At 41.6% G+C, this 20,253-nt stretch overlaps 1 protein-coding gene across 1 annotated transcript; it reads left to right on the forward strand.

Annotated features, from left to right (window-relative positions):
- The first annotated feature begins 19,344 nt into the window (after window positions 1-19,344).
- Window positions 19,345-19,820, forward strand: LOC122229275 (derlin-2-like). Its single transcript, XM_042954351.1, has one exon. It carries the CDS (start codon window positions 19,345-19,347, stop codon window positions 19,804-19,806), a length of 462 nt encoding a protein of 153 aa, XP_042810285.1. The 3' UTR covers window positions 19,807-19,820.
- Window positions 19,821-20,253: the final 433 nt, after the last annotated feature.

Below are 20,253 nucleotides of genomic sequence, written 5' to 3' on the forward strand. Positions count from 1 at the left end.
TGAGAGAGAAGGAAAGAAACGGGGAGGAGTGAAGCACTTACACCACTGAGGTAAAGAGGAGAGTGGAGGGACCTCACCTCCAGACATTCTCCTCTGCTAGGGCAAAATGGTAGAGCGTGTGCCAAGGCCTGCCCAGTGTGCAGACCTGCGGTTCCACAAGGATAATCCTCAGACAGATGTTTCAGGGAAATGACAAGAGATGATTTAAAGGATGGCAAAGCAGTAGTGAGGTTTCAGGGTTCCTTTCAGACGGATACATCTTTTCCTGGAAAACTCCTACCTCTACCTCAAGACCCAGCTCAAAATGGCCCCTTCTCTGACTCAGCCAGGTGGAAACTGAACTCATGGAGTCATTCCCTCCCCAACCCCACCCACAACCCTTATGAAGGTATTTGCCTTGTTGTAGCTCAGGTTTTATGTTTACTCATTTGTCTCTCCAGTTAGTTCTGGAGCTTCTTAAAGGTCATAATTCATCTCTATATTCCCAGTACCTGGCACCATGGCCAGCACATATTAAGTGCTCAAAAAATGAGGAGGGAAGAAAAGAAGGAAAGGGGGAAGGAAGGAAGGAAGGAAGGAAGGAAGGAAGGAAGGACAGAAGTAAGGAAGGAAGAAAGGACGGAAGGAAGGAAGGAACATATGAATGAATGAAATTCCCTCCCTGATGGAAGCTGACCTGTGCTTGGTGTACTAAGCAGAGCAGAGAAAGACCTGGGGAGAGGCTAGTTGTCTCTGGCTACACAAGAACAGTGGAAAAGGGCACATGTGGACGCACATGAAGTAAAGCAAACAAGAATAATAGCCATGAAATAAATGTAAAACTCAAATGGTTTTCTCAAAAGCCATATGCAGTCCTGAAGAGCAGGGGAAAGAGTGGGAGGATGGCAAACTGAGTGGAAAAAGTAACAGGCCCAGGAGAGAATTTACAATCGGGAATGGTATGACTTCCTAAATAATAGAGTGTGTGGTCCCGAAAGCAGGGCAGCGCGGACGCACTTACTGTAAAAAACCACTCGTGACTCTTTTTTTTTTTTTTTTTTTGGTCAAAAATAAAGTCTGTTTTGAATCTATCTTTCTAGCAGCACATCACCTTGCTTTAAAAAGCAGTCGCTCCCTGAAACCATCTTTCAGCTGGGATTCCATTCAAGTGAATACGTGGTGCACTGGCGCCGCTGCTTCCTGAACCCTTACCGCGTGCTCAGCGTGTCTGTCTTAATCCCTGACAATGTTCCTGCTAGGCGGGGCGCTCCGTCTGTTTCTCTCGCAAGGAGCGGTTAGGTAGTAACCCAAGATCAGGCGCTAGCACACAGGACCAACATGGAAGACCAAGTCCTTCTGACCACAAAGCTCCTATTCTTTCCACTGTGTTAAGCACATGCTCCATCAGATGTAATCAGTAAAGGGTAGTGACGGGGACATGCGGAGAATCAAAGCTTCATGGGCACAGTGTTCAGCGAGGTGCACAGGGCCCCGCCCTCGGACGGCCCCGTGCTTCCCTTCATGGTCTGCTGTTGCTGCCGTGAAATTCTTAATACTTTTTTTTTTAACAAGGGGCCCTGCATTTTCGCTTTTGTTCTGGACCCTGCAATGATGTAGGCAGCCCTGAACAGAATCATAGAATGTTTGGGCTGGAAGGGATTTGAGAGGTCATGAGTTCCACCTCCATGCATTTTAAAGATGAGGAAACTGAGGCACAGAGAGGAGAAATGGCCTGCCTTCAGTCGCACAGCTGATTGCTGGAGAGCAGCAGCAGAACCCACATCCCCCTATTCTTTCTCCCTCACCACACTGTCCCCTGGAGAACCTTTAACATTAGAGAAGGAAGGTTTCCCCCTTCCCTATGGGAGCTTATCTCCAGCCAAAATGTCATTTGTGGCTGAGCTGGGTCAACTCATTTCACTCCTGGGCAAATGGCCCTGGGCATTTCATAAAACCAAATGCACATAAACCTAAATGTGATTTTGACAAAACCACAATGTCTACACTGTGGTAAAAGAAACCTTTAGCAGAGTCTCTCTCCTAACGCCCCTCTGCCCTGCCCCAGCCTCCCTGACATGCTTTTCTTAGCAGAGGGAGGCTAGCTCAGCCAGGTCAGGCTGGGGTCATTGCCAGGGCAGCCAGGGGGAAGCCAGGCTCAAGGCCAAGGCTGGGGCTTCCACCAAAGCTGACCCAGAGAAGAGAAAGCATTTTGGCATTGCCAGTCTTCCTCTGGGGTCCGAGGCATAGATATCTGCTTCTCCTAAGTTGGTAACACATTAACCCCAGTCAGCAGAGCCTGTCAGAGCTGCGCTCGGGTTAAGACAGAAGGTTTGTATTCACCTCTTCCGTGCCCACACATTTGGAATTTAAAGTAATGAAGACGTAGCTCTCTGATTTCCAGAAAACATATATTTTCCTCAGACACATGAGAGAGCTGGTGCTGAGAAGCATTTGACTGTATTGAAGGTCACATGTGTGCCCCGCCGCCCGGGGGAGAAGAGGTACGGTGCACACAGATCACCAAGGAAACCTGGTTATGTCCTAAAAGAGCTTTTCTCAGTTTCCCGGTATTATGGAAAGGTTTTGCCAGTAGGCAGTCCGAACGGTTTCCATTTTCAGTCAGAATAAACAGCATGTCCTAATACTGCTATGATGTGGTCACAACTTGGTGAGATGGTACCCACCAGATGACCCCTGTCCTTGGGTTATGGACGACACACACGAATCACCATGTAATGTAGAAGCGCCACAAAGGCAGGGGGTTCTTCCTTCTTGTTCACGATGAGTCCAAGCACCTGAACAGGGCCTGGGGCATAGTAAGTGCTCATTAAATACTTGCTGTGTGAATGAAGGCTACTTGTGGCTTTGAAGGATTAGTAAAATATTGGCATAGGGGTGCTTGGGTGACTCAGTTGATTAAGGATCTGACTCTTGGTTTTGGCTCAGGTCATGATCTCACAGCTTCATGTGTTCAAACCCCACATTGGGCTCTGTGCTAGCAGCACAGAGCCTGCTTGGGATTCCCTCTCTCCCTCTCTTGCTGCCCCTCCCCCACTCACTCATGCTGTCTCTGTCTCTCAAAATAAACTTAGAAATATTTTTAAATTTTTTAATGTTTATTTTTGAGAGAAAGGGAGATAGAGCATGAGCAGGGGAGGGGCAGAGAGAGAGGGAGACACAAAATCTGAAGCAGGCTCCAGGCTCTGAGCTGTCAGCACAGCCTGATGTGGAGCTCGAAGTCACAAACCGCAAGATCATGACTTGAGCTGAAGTTGGATGCTTAACCTACTGAGCCACCCAGGTGCCCCTAAACTTAAAAAGTTTTTTTTTTAAATTGGCATAAATTAATGACTAGTGTAGTGTCATAGACTTTTATTCTAACATGATGACTACAAAGGGGTATTTCATGAACTCTGAGGAGGTCAGATGGGCCCATGATGTCTTGTGTGCATTTGATCCAAATGATGACAAGTAAAGGTAGGGAAAATATTAGAGGTTACCATTTTTTTTCTCCATTATTCTCCTAGGGCTCTATGTATTTCTGCTAATTTTAGTAACTCTAACACACACACATATACACATATATATGTAAGGTATATTTATAAATTTATTAATAAGAGATGCATCCTTTTTATTTGCTTATCAGTTTATATAGATGTGTGTGTGTGTGTGTGTGTGTGTGTGTGTGTACACAGAGGGGGAGAATAAGTCTGTCTTTTTTCCAATATTATGACTTATGACTCCTAAAGACTCCATGTCTACTTCCACAAAACAAGAACACTTTGTTTGGAACCATCAGACCACTGTCCCAATCTGAAAATCAACATTAACACAACACCAACTCCCAATCCACTGACCGCATTCAAACTTCTCCAACTGTCTGAATGTCTCTTTTTTTCACATTCCTCTCCAAGAACACCCATTGGCTTATTGTTCTCCTTCATTCTGGAACGGATTCTGTGTCCTCGAGAATAGTCTTAAAGAGACAGACTTCTCATTCACTAGGATGACCCTCAACTTCGATCAGTCAGATGTTTCCTTATAGTCAAGCCATGCATTCTTGGCAGAAAAATTGGAGAAGAGATGCTATGCTCTTCTCAATGCATATATTAGGAGGCTACACTGTAGCCTGTCCCACACTGGTGATGTTAACCTTGATCATCTGGCCAAATTTATGTCTGTCAAGTTCTCCACTGCAAAATCACCACTATTCGTTGTATTCGATTAGTATTTTGTGGAGAGATAGTCCAGTATTACACCAATATGCTGTTCATCAAACTTGCACTTATAATAGTTGGTACTGTACTGTGAGGAAGAGCTACTTCTTTTCCTTCATTTGCTTATTTATATATTTATTTATATCAGCATGAACTTACGGATTCTTATTCATTGAATTTCAATCCAGTGTTTTTATCTTTTTTAAAATTTTTATTTTTTTAATTTACATCCAAGTTAGTTAACATACAGTGCAGCAATGATTTCAGGAATAGATTCCTTAGTACCGCTTACCCATTTAGCACACCCCCCTCCCAAAAACCCTCCAGTAACCCTCTGTTTGTTCTCCATATTTAAGAGTCTCTTCTGTTTTGTCCCCCTCCCTGTTTTCATATTATTTTTGCTTCCCTTTCCTTGTGTTCATCTGTTCTGTGACTTAAAGTCCTCATATGAGTGAAGTCATATGATATTTGTCTTTGTCTGACTAATTTTGCTTAGCATAATACCCTGTAGTTCCATCCATAGGTGCAAATGGCAAGATTTCATTCTTTTTGATTGCCAAGTTATACTCCATTGTATATATATATATGTACCACATCTTCTTTATCCATTCATCCATACATGGACATTTGGGCTCCTTCCACACTTTGGCTATTGTTTATAATGCTGCTATAAACACTGGGGTGCATGTGCCCCTTCGAAACAGCTTACCTGTATCCCTTGGATAAATACCTAGTAGTGCAATTGCTGGGTTGTAGGATAATTCTATTTTTAATTTTTCAAGGAAGCTCCATACTGTTTTCCAGTGTGGCTGCACCAGTTTGCATTCCCACCAGCAGTGCCAGAGAGATCCTCTTTCTTCGCATCCGCGCCAATATCTGTTGTTGCCTGAGTTCTTAATGTTAGCCATTCTGACAGGTGTGAGGTGGTATCTCATTGTGGTTTTGATTTGTATTTCCCTGCTGATAAGTGATGTTGAGCATTTTTCAAGTGTCATCTGGCCATCTGGATGTCTTCTTTGGAGAAGTGTCTATTCATGCCTTTTGCCCATTTCTTCACTGGATTATTTTTTGGGTGTTGAGTTTGATAAGTTTTTTATAGATTTTGGATACTAACCCTTTATCTGATATGTCATTTGCAAATATCTTCTCCCATTCCGTCAGTTGCCTTTTAGTTTTGCTGATTGTTTCCTTCTCTGTGCAGAAGCTTTTTATTTTGATGAGGTCCCAATAGTTCATTTTTGCTTTTGTTTCCCTTGCCTCTGGAGACGTGTTGAGTAAGACGTTGCTGTGGCCAAGGTCAAAGACGTTTTTGCCTGCTCTCTTCTCAAGGATTTTAATGGTTTCCAGTCTTATATTTAGATCTTTCATCCATTTTGAGTTTATTTTTATGTATGGTGTAAGAAAGTGGTCCAGGTTTATTTTCCTGCATGTTGCTGTCCAGGTTTCCCAGCACCACTTGCTAAAAAGACTGTCTTTATTTCATTGGATATTCTTTCCTGCTTTGTCAAAGATTAGTTGGCCATATGTTTGTGGGTCCATTTCTGGGTTCTATTCTGTTCCATTGATCTGAGTGTCGGTTTTGTGCCAGTACCATACTGTCTAGATGATTACAGCTTTGTAATACAGCTTGAAGTCCAGGATTGTGATGCCTCCTGCTTTGGTTTTCTTTTTCAAGATTGCTTTGGCTATTTAGGGTCTTTTCTGGTTCCATACAAATTTTAAGATTGTTTGTTCTAGCTCTGTGAAGAATGCTGGTGTTATTTTTATAGGTATTGCATTGAATATGTAAATTGCTTTGGGTAGTATTGACATTTTAACAATATTCTTCCCATCCAGGAGCATGGAATATTTTTCCATTTTTTGGTGTCTTCTTCAATTTCTTTCATAAGCTTTCTATAGTTTTCAATGTATAGATTTTTCACCTCTTTGGTTAGATTTATTCCCAGGTATTTCACGGTTTTTGATGCAATTATAAATGGGATCAAGTCCTTGATTTCTCTTTCTCTTGCTTCATTGTTGGTATATAGGAATGCAACCGATTTCTGTGCATTGATTTTATATCCTGCTACTTTGCTGAATTCATGGATCAGTTCTAGAATCCAGTTCTTTTGGGTTTTCCATACAGAGTATCATGTCATCTGCGAAGAGTGAAAGTTTGACCTCCTCCTGGCCAATTTGGATGCCTTTTATTTCTTTGTGTTGTCTGATTGCTGAGGCTAAGACTTGCAATACTATGTTGAATAACAATGGTGAGAGTGGACATCCCTGTCTTGTTTCTGACCTTAGGGGGAAAGCTCTCAGTTTTCCCCATTGAGGATGATATTAGCTTTCGGTCTTACATATATGGCTTTTATGATCTCGAGGTATGATCCTACTATCCCTACTTTCTTGAGGGTTTTTATCAAGAAAGGATGCTGTATTTTGTCAAATGCTTTCTCTGCATCTATTGAGAGGATCATGTGGTTCTTGTCCTTTCTTTTAGCGATGTGATGAATCACATTGATTGTTTCACAGATATTGAACCAGCCCTTCATCCCAGGTATAAATCCCACTTGGTTGTGGTGAATAATTTTTTTTAACATATTGTTGGGTCTCGTTGGCTAATATCTTGTTGAGGATTTTTGCATCCATGTTCATCAGAGAAATTGGTCTATAGTTCTCCTTTTTAGTGGGGTCTCTGGTTTTCGAATCAAGGTAATTCTGGCTTCATAGAAAGAGTTTGGAAGTTTTCCTTCCATTTCTATTTTTTGGAACAACTTCAACTGTTCCTTAAATGTTTGGAAGAATTCCCCTGGAAAGCCATCTGGCCCTGGACTCTTGTTTTTTGGGAGATTTTTGATTACTAATTCTATTTCTTTACTGGTTATGGGTCTGTTCAAATGTTCTATTTCTTCCTGTTTCAGTTTTGGTAGTTTGTGTGTTTCTAGGAATTTGTCCATATCTTCCAGATTGCCCATTTTATTGGCATATAATTGCTCATAATATTCTCTTATTATTGTTTTTATTTCTGCTGTGTTGGTTGTGATCTCTCCTCTTTCATTCTTGATTTTATTTATTTGGGTCCTTTCCTTTTTCTTTTTGATCGAACTGGCTAGTGGTTTATCAATTTTCTTAATTCTTTCAAAGAACCAACTTCTGGTTTCATTGATCTGTTCTACTGTTTTTTTGTTGTTGTTTTGTTTTGTTTTTGCTTTTGGTGTTTTTTGTTGTTGTTTTTTATTTATTTTTGGGACAGAGAGAGACAGAGCATGAACGGGGGAGGGGCAGAGAGAGAGGGAGACACAGAATCGGAAACAGGCTCCAGGCTCCGAGCCATCAGCCCAGAGCCTGACGCGGGGCTCGAACTCACGGACCGCGAGATCGTGACCTGGCTGAAGTCGGACGCTTAACCGACTGCGCCACCCAGGCGCCCCTTGTTGTTGTTTTGTTTGGTTTGGTTTGGTTTGGTTTTGATAGTATTGATTTCTGCTCTAATCTTTATCATCTCCTATCTTCTGCTGGTTTGCAGTTTTATTTGCTGTTCTGTTTCCAGCTCTTTAAAGTGTAAGGTTTAACTTTAGCCCATTCATTCTTTAGTAGGGTGTTCTTTAGTCTCCAAGTATTTGTTACCTTTCCAAATTTTTTCTTGTGGTTGATTTCGAGTTTCATAGCATGTGGTCTGAAAATATGCATGGTGTGATCTCGATCTTTTAGTACTTGTTGAGGGCTGATTTATGTCCTAGTATGTGACGTATTCTGGAGAACATTCCATGTGCACTAGAGAAGAATGTATCTTTTGCTGCTTTAGGATGAAAGGTTCTGAATATATCTGTTAATTCCATCTGGTCCAGTGTGTCATTCAAAGCCATTGTTTTCTTGTTGATTTTCTTATTAGATGATCTGTCCTTTGCTGTAAGTGGGATGTTGAAGTCCCCTACTATTATTGTATTATTATCAATGAGTTTCTCTATGTTTGTGATTAATTGGTTTACATATTTGGGTGCTTTCACATTTGGAGCATAAATGTTTACAATTGTTAGGTCTTCTTGGTGGATAGCCCCCTTAATTATGATATAATGCCCTTCTTCATGTGTTGTTACAGTCTTTATTTTAAAGTCTAGATTGTTTGATGTAAGTATGGCTACTCCAGCTTTCTTTTGTCGACAATTAACATGATAGATGGTTCTCCATCCCCTTACTCTCAATCTGAAGGTGTCTTTAGGTCTAAAGTGGGTCTCTTGTAAACATCATATAAATGGATCTTATTTTATTATCCATTCTGTTACCCTATGTCTTTTGATTGGAGCATTTAGTCCATTGATGTGTAAAGTGAGTACTGAAAGATATGAACTTATTGTCATTATGTTTCTTCTAGAGTTGGGGGGTCTGGTGGTGTTCTCTGGTCCTTTCTGGTCTTTGTTGCTGTGTATGTATGTATGTATGTATGTGTGTATGTAGGTATGTAAGTATTTATCTATTGTCTTTTCCCCCCTCAGAGAATCCCTCTTAAAATTTCATGCAGGGCCGGTTTAGTGGGCAGGAATTCCTGTAATTTTTGTTTGTCTGGGAAACTTTTAATCTCTCCTTCTATATTGAAAGACAGCCTTCCTGGATAAAGAATTCTTGGCTGCATATTTTTCTGATTCAGCACATTGAATATATCCTGCCACTCCTTTCTGGTCTGCCAAGTTTCTGTGGATAGGTCTGCTGCAAACCTGATCTGTCTTCCCTTGTAGGTTAAGGACTTTTTTTTCCTTGCTGCTTTCATCATTCTTTCCTTGCCTGAGTATTTTGTAAATTTGACTATGATATGCCTTGTTGATGGTCAGTTTTTATTGAATCTAATAGGGGTCCTGGATTTTGATGTCTGTGTCTTTCCCCAGGTTAGAAAAGTTTTCCACTATGATTTGCTTACATAACACTTCTACCCCTTTTTCTCTCTCTTCATCTTCTGGGACTCCTATGATTCTGATGTTGTTCCTTTTTAATGAGTCACTGATTTCTCTAATTCTTAAATCGTGCTCTTTTGCCTTAGTCTCCCTCTTTTTATCTGCTTCATTATTCTCCATAAATTTGTCCTCTATATTGCTGATTCGCTGTTCTGCCTCATCCATCCTTGCGGCCATGGCATCCATTCAAGATTGCAGCTCAGTTATAGCATTTTTTATTTCATCCTAACTAGCTTTTACTTCTTTTATCTCCACAGAAAAGGATTCTAGTCTATTTTCAACTCCAGCTAGTATTCTTATTATCGTGATTCTAAATTTCAGTTTAGACATCTTGCTTGTATCTGTGTTGGTTAAGTCCCTGGCTGTTGTTTTTTCCTGCTGTTTCTTTTGGGGTGAATTCCTTCATTTTGTCATTTTGAAGGAAGAAAAGGAATTAATGAGGTAAAAAACATTAAAATTTAAAAAAATTGAAATTAAAAAATTAAAAACAACACACACACACACAAAATCAAATAAATGATGCTAGATCCTAGGTGTGTTTTGGTCTGGGTGTTGAAAGGTCTTGATTGATTAGGGATAAAGGGTGAAAAAGAAAAGAAGAAAAAATGAAAACATTTGAAAATTTGAAAAAATGAGTACAATGAAATAGAATAAAATGAATGATGGAAGTAAAATAGAATTTGAAGTTTACACAAAAGTAAAAAATATGGTAGAAAAAATTAAAGAAAAATATTTTTAATAAAAATTGAAAATAAAAATAATTTTTCCCTTTCTGTATTCAAGAAAAAGAAAAGAAATGAAAAAGAAAAAACAAAGAAAATTGAATAGATGGACCAGCAAACAGACTGCAGTACAATTGAAATTACATCATTTTCCCCCTAGAAGTCAAACTATGAAGCACTTTATAGTCTGTAAACTTAGCAGGCAGAGAGCCTTGTGATGTTCCTGAAGAGCGAGATTGGCCCAATTGGGCAGGGCTTAGTGTAACAGCTCTGTTCTCCACTAGATGGCATTCCTTTGCTTACTGGGGTGTATTGTGGTGCTTGTAGGTGTGTATGCGCATGCGTGGGAGGGGTGAAAATGGTGTTACCCAGCTACTCAGTCTCTAGTATTGGAACTCTGTTCTCCCCAACCAGCAATTACACACCCATCCTTTGTCTCTGGCTTCTGTCCGCTCCCACTTTTACACTGTCTGTGACCAAGCCTCAGGCAGCACCTCCCTCCTGAGTTTTATCTCAGATGAGGCTGTTTCTCCAGACCCCTTACTTCTGAGGGACTGTGGCTTTGACCCATTCTGCCCCTCTGAGGGAGGGTCTCACCGAGCAATGGCTGGGTGCCAGCTGCACCTACGAATGTTCACGGGACTGTGCTGCTGCTGACGCCCAGAGACTGTGGCTGGGTGCCAGCCCACCCTAGGAAAAGTTCACGTGATAGTGTAGCAGCAGCATTTCAGGGATTATGGAAAATCACAATACACATTTGGCACCAGGCTTCACCCTTAACGACCTTGTTCCAGCACCAGCAAATGTGGTTGTTCTCCAGTGTTCACTGGGGCCTTTGCCTTTGGGGAGGTCTCACAGCCCCTACAAAATGTCCTCTCAGCAGGGGAACCGCTTCTCCCCATGTGGCCCTAAGATCCCTGGACTTCACTCTCCTCCTGGGGATTCACCCTTCTCACCAGAGCACCACCAGGTAGCAAGTTGTGGAGTTTCAGACTCTGTGCCCCCCCCCCCCGTTAATAAAGTCTTAATGGAATTTAAACCTTCTCCTTTCTCCTTTCTTCCTTTTTTGTTCAGTCCCTGCAACTGTTTCCACTTTAACACTTTCTCTCCAGCTGCTTTGGGGGGGGAGTGCTTTTCCTGTACTCTCCCCCCCATCTCTGTCTTCTCTCCATAAGCAAAAACAACTCCCTGCCCTCCACGGCTTCCCTCTCCCCCAGTTCACCTCTCCACACCATGTACCTGCTGAGTTCTTGGTTCAGGTTGTGCAGATTGTTGTGTTAATCTTCAAATCAGTTTTCTAGGTGTGCAGGATGGTTTAGTGTTGATCTGGCTGTATGTCATGGACATGAGACACAAAAAAAACTTCCATGCTGTTCCGTCATCTTGGCTTCCCAATGTTTTTATTTATCTTGATGCTTTTTTGTCCTAGATTTGGCCAGTGGGAGCTCTTCAAGCTGACTTATATGTCTTATTGATATGTCCCCATCATTCTTAGAGCATTTCTTTACTTTCTGTTACAACAGGATGATTCAAGTTCTTCTTGTTCTTTCCTTGCCCTAGCCTTACAATCAGTCATTCCTCCAAGGATCCCTGGCTCCTTTTAGTGGAAAAAGTATATAAAACGCAAGACCTGGGACATGGTATATTCAAATTATTTTTCTATCTATCTATCTATCTATCTATCTATCTATCTATCTATTTACAAATTCATGAATTCATACCAATACTTCAAACTTCAATCCAATACCTCAGGATCTTTCTAGCCTCCTCTATTTCTATGTTTTAAAATCTTGTCTCAGATGGTGAGGAATATGGATTGACTATCCTCAATATATTTACCTATTTGCTCAGGCAATTAACTTATTTTAACTTATTTGCTAAGGGTAACCAATCCCCAGCCTTCCAGCTTCCTTCTCCATTTGTCACCTCTACATCTTACTTTGTTCCTCAACCATCAGGCTGCTTCCCACCACATCATCATAATACCACTATTCCCTTACTGCCCTTCTTCTTTGGATGAAAATGAGAAGGGAATGGAACGGATTGATATTTTGAAAGGCTTCCCAAACTATTCTAAGTTTGCATGCAGGTATGCACATCATTGGGATAGGAAGATGATATTTACATCTAAACCTGAGTCCCAAATTATCAAACCCCCCCCCAATATGGCATTCTCCTGGAAGCATCCTTTTTTTTTTTTTTTTTAGCTAGAATTCACTGTCTCACTGAATGGGTAGGAGTTGGAAAGCCCCTGGAAAGGGTGGGGAGTCTTGAGACTTTAGAAGCAAGATAAGATGATAGGACAGCAAAAGTAGGGGATGCCAAGAGAAATCATAATATGCCTTCTCAAAATTATCTCATGTACCCCTTTTGGAATGTGCACATGTGTTACTGCTCCCTAATCTAATTTGCAATTGACCTCCTAATGCTTTGATTCCTGAAGTCTGTGAAGAACATGATTGCTTTTAATTTGTTGAAGGCTTTACTCTATTTCTGGTACTTTTCTTGTATTTTTCCACTTTGGAGAATGGATTGCACTCCTGGGCATGAGTATAGTTAGCGCATGCACAATTTAGTCTTGAGCACATCTCTGCCAACACACCTCACCCTTGACCTATGATATCTGCTCTTGGCTGATCCAGCCTTGGACCCCTCCTCAACAACCTCATCCCCTTCTTTATTTAGTCTTTGCCATATAGCCTGGTAGAAATCATAAACCCAATACTAAACTCCACAAAGCAGAACTGCCAGAGAAGAACAGTATTGACATGCCTGAGCCAAAATTACTGCACTTCCTCCAGCTCCACACTAATGAAGAAATTCGTTGAATATTTATTCTGGAAGAGAAATTGAAATCAAATTAATAGGAAAGGAGGAGGAAGGATTGAATTCTGTTATTGCCTTTCCTGGCTTCCTACGTTGTTGGAGAAAGCCATAAAACCTTATTTGTGCTGTTCATTTTCATATTTTCATGCTTACATTATGGCTGAAAGAAAAGTCAAGGCTGGCTCCAGATGAAACATCACTGCCTGAAAAAAGGAACACTTTGTCCCAGAGCCACAACTGGCACAGTCCTACAAAGTAAGCTTTCACAACAAAGTTAGGGCAAAAGTTAAACAAGGAAAGAACTAAAAGGTGAAAGAACCTAACAGAGGCAGTTCTTTAATTTATTAAAGCTTTTGTGTAGTCAGTATCTGATTTGCTAATAATAGGTTAGTCTCTAAAATTTTCCTCTGACCTGATGGTCCATTCCAGAGATCACCATGATTTCAAGAAGGAATCCTTGGGTAACTCACAGACTGCCATGGACCCCAAGAAAACTCCAGTGTGAGATAAAGTTAACTTGGCTTAACATGTAGCTCTAGGAGCACCTTCTTTTTCCAAGATACAAACAGGGAAGCTTAAAGGTGATTTTGTTTTCACTAATGTGTATGTGTGCATTAAATATCAAAGTACCAGAAGAGGAAAGAAACAGAAATAAAAGCAAGCCAGACTAATTTGTAACCTGAAAAGATAACCATGATAAATAAAATGAATTAGGGTCTAGGGTCAAAACTAGCTTGGAAAATTATTACAGGTACTTTCCATAAGAAAGATTATGAAGTTACCTTAGTCTGTTTGGGCTGCTATAACATAACACCATAGACTGGGTGGTTTATACACAACAGGAATTCATCTCTTATAATTCTGGAGGCCGAGAAGTCCAAGATCAAGGCACCAGTTGATTTGGTCTCTGGTGAGGGTCTTCTTCCTGGTTCATAGACAGCCATCTTCTCACTGTGTCCTCATATGGTGGAAAGGGATGAGAGAGCTCTCTGAGGTCTCTTTTAAAGGGCACTAATCCCTATTCATGATGGCTCCACCCTTATAACCTAACCACATCCCAAAATCTCCACCTCCTAATACCATCACACTGAGGATTAGGTTTCAACATATGAATTTTGGGAGGATATAAACCTTTAGTCTACAGCAGAAGGTAAGGATGATTGTACTTATCAAGACATGAAGAGGCTCTGTCAACCAATGGCTTCACTTGTGTTCCTACTATGTGCACCGGATTGTGTTGACACCATAGACTAATCAAAAAAGTAGGTCTGGTTTCTCTTTACAGTCTACACCAGGCCAAGTGGTGTACTGGAATTGGCTCATATAAGCTCATGAGAACAGTGTTAAATATTCAGGAAATTCTCAAGCAGTTTGTTAAACCATTGTTAGCTTGAAATAAGCCACTTACACCATGAAAATGGACAAATACTATAAATTCGGACTTTGTTTTCAGAGAGTCAGCTTACCAGCACATATTGCCAGTATCATACAGGGACACTCCCCAAAGTCGGAGATTGTAGAGTTAGCAGGAATATGAAGACTGACATGAGAGAGGAAAAGATGCCTTCTATGAAGCCAGTGTCCAGAGGAGGGCAGAGCCATCTGGTTCCTTGGGGAGATTCCTGTTGAAAGCAGGACTTTAGTATGGTATATAAAAGAAATATCCTTTTTTTTTTTGTAGCCAATCTAGGAAACCACCACCCCCTCCTCATCCCTGACAAGGGCCATCTCATCAGTCTACTCAGTTTCTAAGGAGAGGCGGGGAGGAAAACAAACTAGTAAAAGAAGGAGAAATTAGAAAAGCTGCTGAAGCATACAATTCATTGGGTTTTAGAGATGAGAGGGGGCTTGAGGATGACCTAACCCAACCCCTCACTTAAAGTTGTGGAAATAGAGCCAAAGTGATGGAATAACTCGTAAGTCATACAACTAATTGATTCCATAGGCAGGGCCAGCAACCAGGTCTCATCCATTATCCCTACTCTGTGCCAACCACTGTGATGTTTCCTAATTCTTGCTCTTCCTACTGCTGCCTCCAGTATGACTTCCTCACAGGAAGGGGAGTAAGACTGGAATTAAAGGAACAGAACCTTGCTAATCCTTCCCTCCCAGCCAGCTCATGGAATATGTATTATTTCAAGAAGAATTGGGTTTATTAACACCAACCATGAAGGCCCTACCAAATTAGAAAAGGGGTGTGTTTCCCGAAAAACAAATAACCCAGTGAAGAAATGGGCAGAAAACATGAATAGACACTTCTCTAAAGAAGACATCCGGATGGCCAACAGGCACATGAAGAGATGTTCAACGTCGCTCCTTATCAGGGAAATACAAATCAAAACCACACTCAGATATCACCTCACGCCAGTCAGAGTGGCCAAAATGAACAAATCAGGAGACTATAGATGCTGGCGAGGATGTGGAGAAACAGGAACCCTCTTACACTGTTGGTGGGAATGCAAATTGGTGCAGCTGCTCTGGAAAGCAGTGTGGAGGTTCCTCAGAAAATTAAAAATAGACCTACCCTATGACCCAGCAATAGCACTGCTAGGAATTTACCCAAGGGATACAGGAGTACTGATGCATAGGGGCACTTGTACCCCAGTGTTTATAGCAGCACTCTGGACAATAGCCAAATTATGGGAAGAGCCTAAATGTCCACCAACTGATGAATGGATAAAGAAATTGTGGTTTATATACACAATGGAATACTACGTGGCAATGAGAAAGAATGAAATATGGCCTTTTGTAGCAATGTGGATGGAACTGGAGAGTGTGATGCTAAGTGAAATAAGCCATACAGAGAAAGACAGATACCATATGGTCTCACTCTTATGTGGATCCTGAGAAACTTAACAGAAACCCATGGGGGGAGGGGAAGGAAAAAAAAAAAGAGGTTAGAGTGGGAGAGAGCCAAAGCATAGGAGACTGTTAAAAACTGAGAACAAACTGAGGGTTGATGGGGGGTGGGAGGGAGGGGAGGGTGGATGATGGGTATTGAGGAGGGCACCTTTTGGGATGAGCACTGGGTGTTGTATGGAAACCAATTTGACAATAAATTTCATATATTGAAGAAAGAAAGAAAGAAAGAAAGAAAGAAAGAAAGAAAGAAAGAAAGAAAGAAAGAAAGAAAAGGGGTGTGTTTGAAGAGATGATAATGAAGGTGCTGTGCATATACCATCTAGTGTAAGTGGAAAAAAGCATCTTTTGTCCCAAATTGAGTTCCTAGTCATAATTCCTTAAATCACAACCCTTGCTCCATAGGAAACTACCAAAAGTGAACTGATGATTTCAATTCTTTCCAGATGGAAAAAGGTTGATGTCATCCCAAGCCTTGCATCTGCGAGAGTCATTTATTCTGCTCGGCATAATGGGGCAGTTGAGGCCAAGGTGTTACAGTTGGAATGAGTCCCTGAGACCAAACAGGCCCCTCTAGAGCTACTTCCTACCTGAGAGTGTTGTAGTTCTCAGACTTGGGGAGAGAAATTTGTGCTGTAGCTACACCAGCTGAACCTTCTCAGGGAATAGAAGACTTGGTTCTGCACTTGCCGTCCAGCCCCTGTCATCGGTATTAAACTAACATTATATTTTTTAAAAGAAAGGCTCTTATTAAGCCAGTCTAAATAAAGTTTCTGTGAGAGAACAGTTCCATGCTGGTCCCCAGAGGGGTGGATGGAATGTATGGCTTGATTGATCCTCTGCCTCTCTGATTGCAGTGATCATTCCAAAAGAATTAACAGGAGAATAAAGTCCACCATTGGCAACATAGACTTGCCTTGGCAAGAGGAATACAGAGGTTTTCTTTAAAGAGTTACTTAGGGGCTAGTCTGGGGAAAGGATTATTCAGATCAGTCTTCAAAATGCTTATTTTGTGCCTAATAATTACTTGTATTACTGAGATGACTTAAAAGACAAATCCATCAGGGGTGTCAGGGTGGCTCAGTCAGTTAAGCGTCTGACTTCAGCTCAGGTCATGATCTCACAGTTCGTGGGTTCGAGCCCTACGTTGGGCTCTGTGTGACAGCTTAAAGCCTGGAGCCTGTTTCAGATTCTGTGTCTCCCTCCCTCTCTCTCTCCCTCCCCTGCTCATGCTCTGTCTCAAAAATAAACATTAAAAAAAATTTAAAAGACAAACCCATCATCCATAGATATGTCCACCAAATGGAAAATAACACCCCCCCCCCCCCACAAATAGTTGGCGATAAAGTAGAACTGTAGAGACACAGAATAAAGGAAAACTGAAAACATTTGCTAGGTAGTTGTCCTCTGACTACTCACCCTCCCCTGAGGATAACAGCTCCATCCAGATCAGATGCACTATTACATGATATGTGAGCTTCATAATAATTGTTCTGGGTTTCAGGGTGACCAGCCATCCCAGTCTGCCCAGGACTGGGAGGGTTCCTGAGATATAGAATTTTAGTTTTAAAATCAGGATAGTCTCAGGGGAACCAGGAAGAGCTTGTAACCATCAAACTCCAGTTCTACCATCTCCCAAAACTCTCTACAAAACTGATGCTATAAGTAATTAAGAAATTTGCTGAAGATCATAAACTGTATGATGGCAAAACCTGAATTTGTATCCCAGTCTGATGTCAAAGACAGGACTTCTCTTTCAATGATCTGTAAGGAGATTTATATTTATTGACAGAGAAAGGGTGAAAATATTAAAATGATGGATGTTACCCTGTAGCCCTTCACATTGGAGGCCTATTTAACAAGACAACTGGCTTAAAAACGAGGTTTTGGATGTAAAAGATTTCTTAAATTTCTTTGGGAAGGAAGCATAGGGAACTCAGATCATAGAGGATCCCCATATTTTATGAAAGATATAATTTCTGATTACGAGGACTAGGTCATGAGTGAGGAGACCATATATACCAGTTTTCTGGGACAGTCTTGGTTTATTCCTGTTATTCTTATGAATAATTAAGAGTGCTCCCTTTCACTCAAAAAAGTCCTGATTTGAATGATAAATTATATGATTCTCCCAGCCAAGAGGCATACCACCCCATAATAGAAGGATAATGGAAATAAAACAAAGCCCACTTTTTCTGTCTGTGGAGTTGTAAGAAGAGACAATAGATAAATAAGAAGGAAACAAAGGCAGATAAGGGAAGGTTCCAGGCAGCCGAATGCTAGTCAGTTTATACTGGCTAGTAAGGTCACTTTTTAAATATTCAAAAATTTTCTGAGCAGGTTGCTAAATCATTGGTACCTTGAAATCATTGGTACCTTGAAATATTCCCATGATGGGAATATTTATACCACAGAAATCAACAAACACTACAAACCAGGGTTTTTCCCCCTCAAAGATCCAGATGACCAACACACTATTAGATCCATAGAATTAATTCTCTCTCTGTCTCCTCCCACCCCCATTCATACACGAATGTACACAGACCATGAGCTGAAATGGCAGGGTGTTTTAGAAGCACCCAATTAAATCAAGTGAATTCTGAGAAGAATCCTTATTCTGACTCATCACTTGGGGCTCGGGAAGATTACTTCCTTTGCTGCCATTGATCAACATGGGGTGTGTTCCTTTAATGCAAACCCAGGGCTATAGTGCAGTGGAGCAGAGAAAGACATATAAATTTAGCTTGTCCAAGCCACCTTCAGTTACCCAAGGTATGCAGAACTCAAATTAGTCTGAGTGTCTAACTGTAGAACTTGCCAAAGATGGCCTGCCAACCTGGCATGGGGTTATACTCAGCAGAGGAGACCACTTGGACCAAGGCCAAATATAAGTCTTAGCTCAATTCCAGAGGGGTCTTCATATGAGGCAAGACTGCCAGTGATGATTACTATTCCCAGCTGAACCAAAAGGGACCTAAGTAAGTATTACACCAGCTGCTGACATTAGCCATGAGTGCCAGCAAGGTCAGTAGTGATGAGGTGAACAAAGGACACCACTGTGGGGCCCAGAAGAGCAGAGGGCACATAATGGTAAGCATTTAATGAATATCTTCTCTCCCCAATTTATGTCTAATTTCCTTTCCTGACTATTGGTCCTGGTGACTTTGGATACCACATGAGATGTGGTGCATGCATGGGCCTTAAGTAGACTGATTAACCATTGCTGTGCAAGGCCTAATCCCTATTAAATGCCCCTTACTCTATGTCACTCATGGCTTTGCTTCTCTGCAAATCCTTACTGATAACAGAAATTAGTACTGGAAGTGATTTTATAGAAACAGAGCCTTAAGGTTGGGTTCTCTGAATTAGTTTTGGATTTTCTGGAATTGTTCCTTTAATCTGATTAGATTTATAGGTATTAATTACCTTACTGCCAGTGGTAAATGGGATACTGGTAGTCTATGTCATGCCGATACAAAACTTACGTTATCACCTATTACCTGCAAACATACATAATCAACTGTCAACAGAAGTCAAGGCTTTTTGTGACAAAGCAGATATTGTCATAAAATATTTTTGTAAAGATAAGGAGTATAAAGGAGCTAGTTAGATGCTTCTTAGTATGATGGAGAACTTGAGAGAAAGAAAATGTTGAGTTCAGGTCTTCAAATTCCCAACTCATATTTTAATGAAGACAAATGGGCAAATACTGGCCTTAACCCCCTAAATTCAGCTGAGCCTTCTTTGCAGAAAGTAGCATTCCTTCCTCTCCTGTCTGTGGGGGTTAGTCTCCCCTCACCTGAAAAACCTGAAATGGTGAATCCTGAGGTAGTGGCCTTGCAGGAGACTGATGATCTTTTTCTAGACCTTCCCTCATGCATTCTCATGAGGCTGTTCGTGAGTCTGGTTTTCCTGGGCCAGGCCTTCACCATAATGCTCGTGTACGTGTGGAGCCGAAGGAACCCGTACGTCCGCATGAACTTCTTCGGCCTTCTCAACTTCCAGGCCCCCTTCCTGCCGTGGGTGCTCATGGGCTTCTCGCTGTTGTTGGGGAACTCTGTCATCGTGGACCTCCTGGGCATCGCGGTTGGACACATCTACTTTTTCTTGGAAGACGTATTTCCCAATCAGCCTGGTGGAATCAGAATTCTGAAAACGCCATCTGTCTTGAAGGCTATTTTCGATACGCCAGATGAGGATCCAAATTACAATCCGCTACCCGAAGAGCGGCCCGGAGGCTTCGCGTGGGGCGAGGGCCAGCGCCTCGGCGGTTAGAGCAGCAGCGCCTCTAACGGCGCTACACCTACAACCAGACTCAACTCCCAGCAGGCCCAAAGGGTAATGTACAGAACTGATGATCCATGAGAAGGTGCAACATACACACACAAAAAATTGCACAGTCTTGTCCATTTTCACTGACAGAACCATGGGGGAAATGTATGGGAATCCTACATAGATCCTAAAGGTGATAGGTCAGGTTGGAAGGAATATAATGTTGGACATAGCCAAATTCATTGATATTGGGTGCACTAACCAGAGATTCTGGATTCAAAGTACTAGCTCTAGAGCCAAAAGCAGCTAGGAGTGGCTCCAACATGGGTTGGTTGATTGAATTCTGGATGCAAAGGTGGCCTATCCTAAAGAAAATGCCAGAACTGGGGCACCTGGGTGGTTCAGTCGGTTGAGCGTCCGACTTCGGCTCAGGTCATGATTTCACAGCTT

This window comes from Panthera leo, chromosome C2 (genome assembly GCF_018350215.1).
Source record: "Panthera leo isolate Ple1 chromosome C2, P.leo_Ple1_pat1.1, whole genome shotgun sequence".
In the NCBI taxonomy this organism is placed as follows: Eukaryota; Metazoa; Chordata; class Mammalia; order Carnivora; family Felidae; genus Panthera; species Panthera leo.

Bases quoted from the DNA above. Each gene is read 5' to 3' on its own strand.
- LOC122229275 (XM_042954351.1), top strand. From the start codon at position 19,345: ATGGTGAATCCTGAGGTAGTGGCCTTGCAGGAGACTGATGATCTTTTT.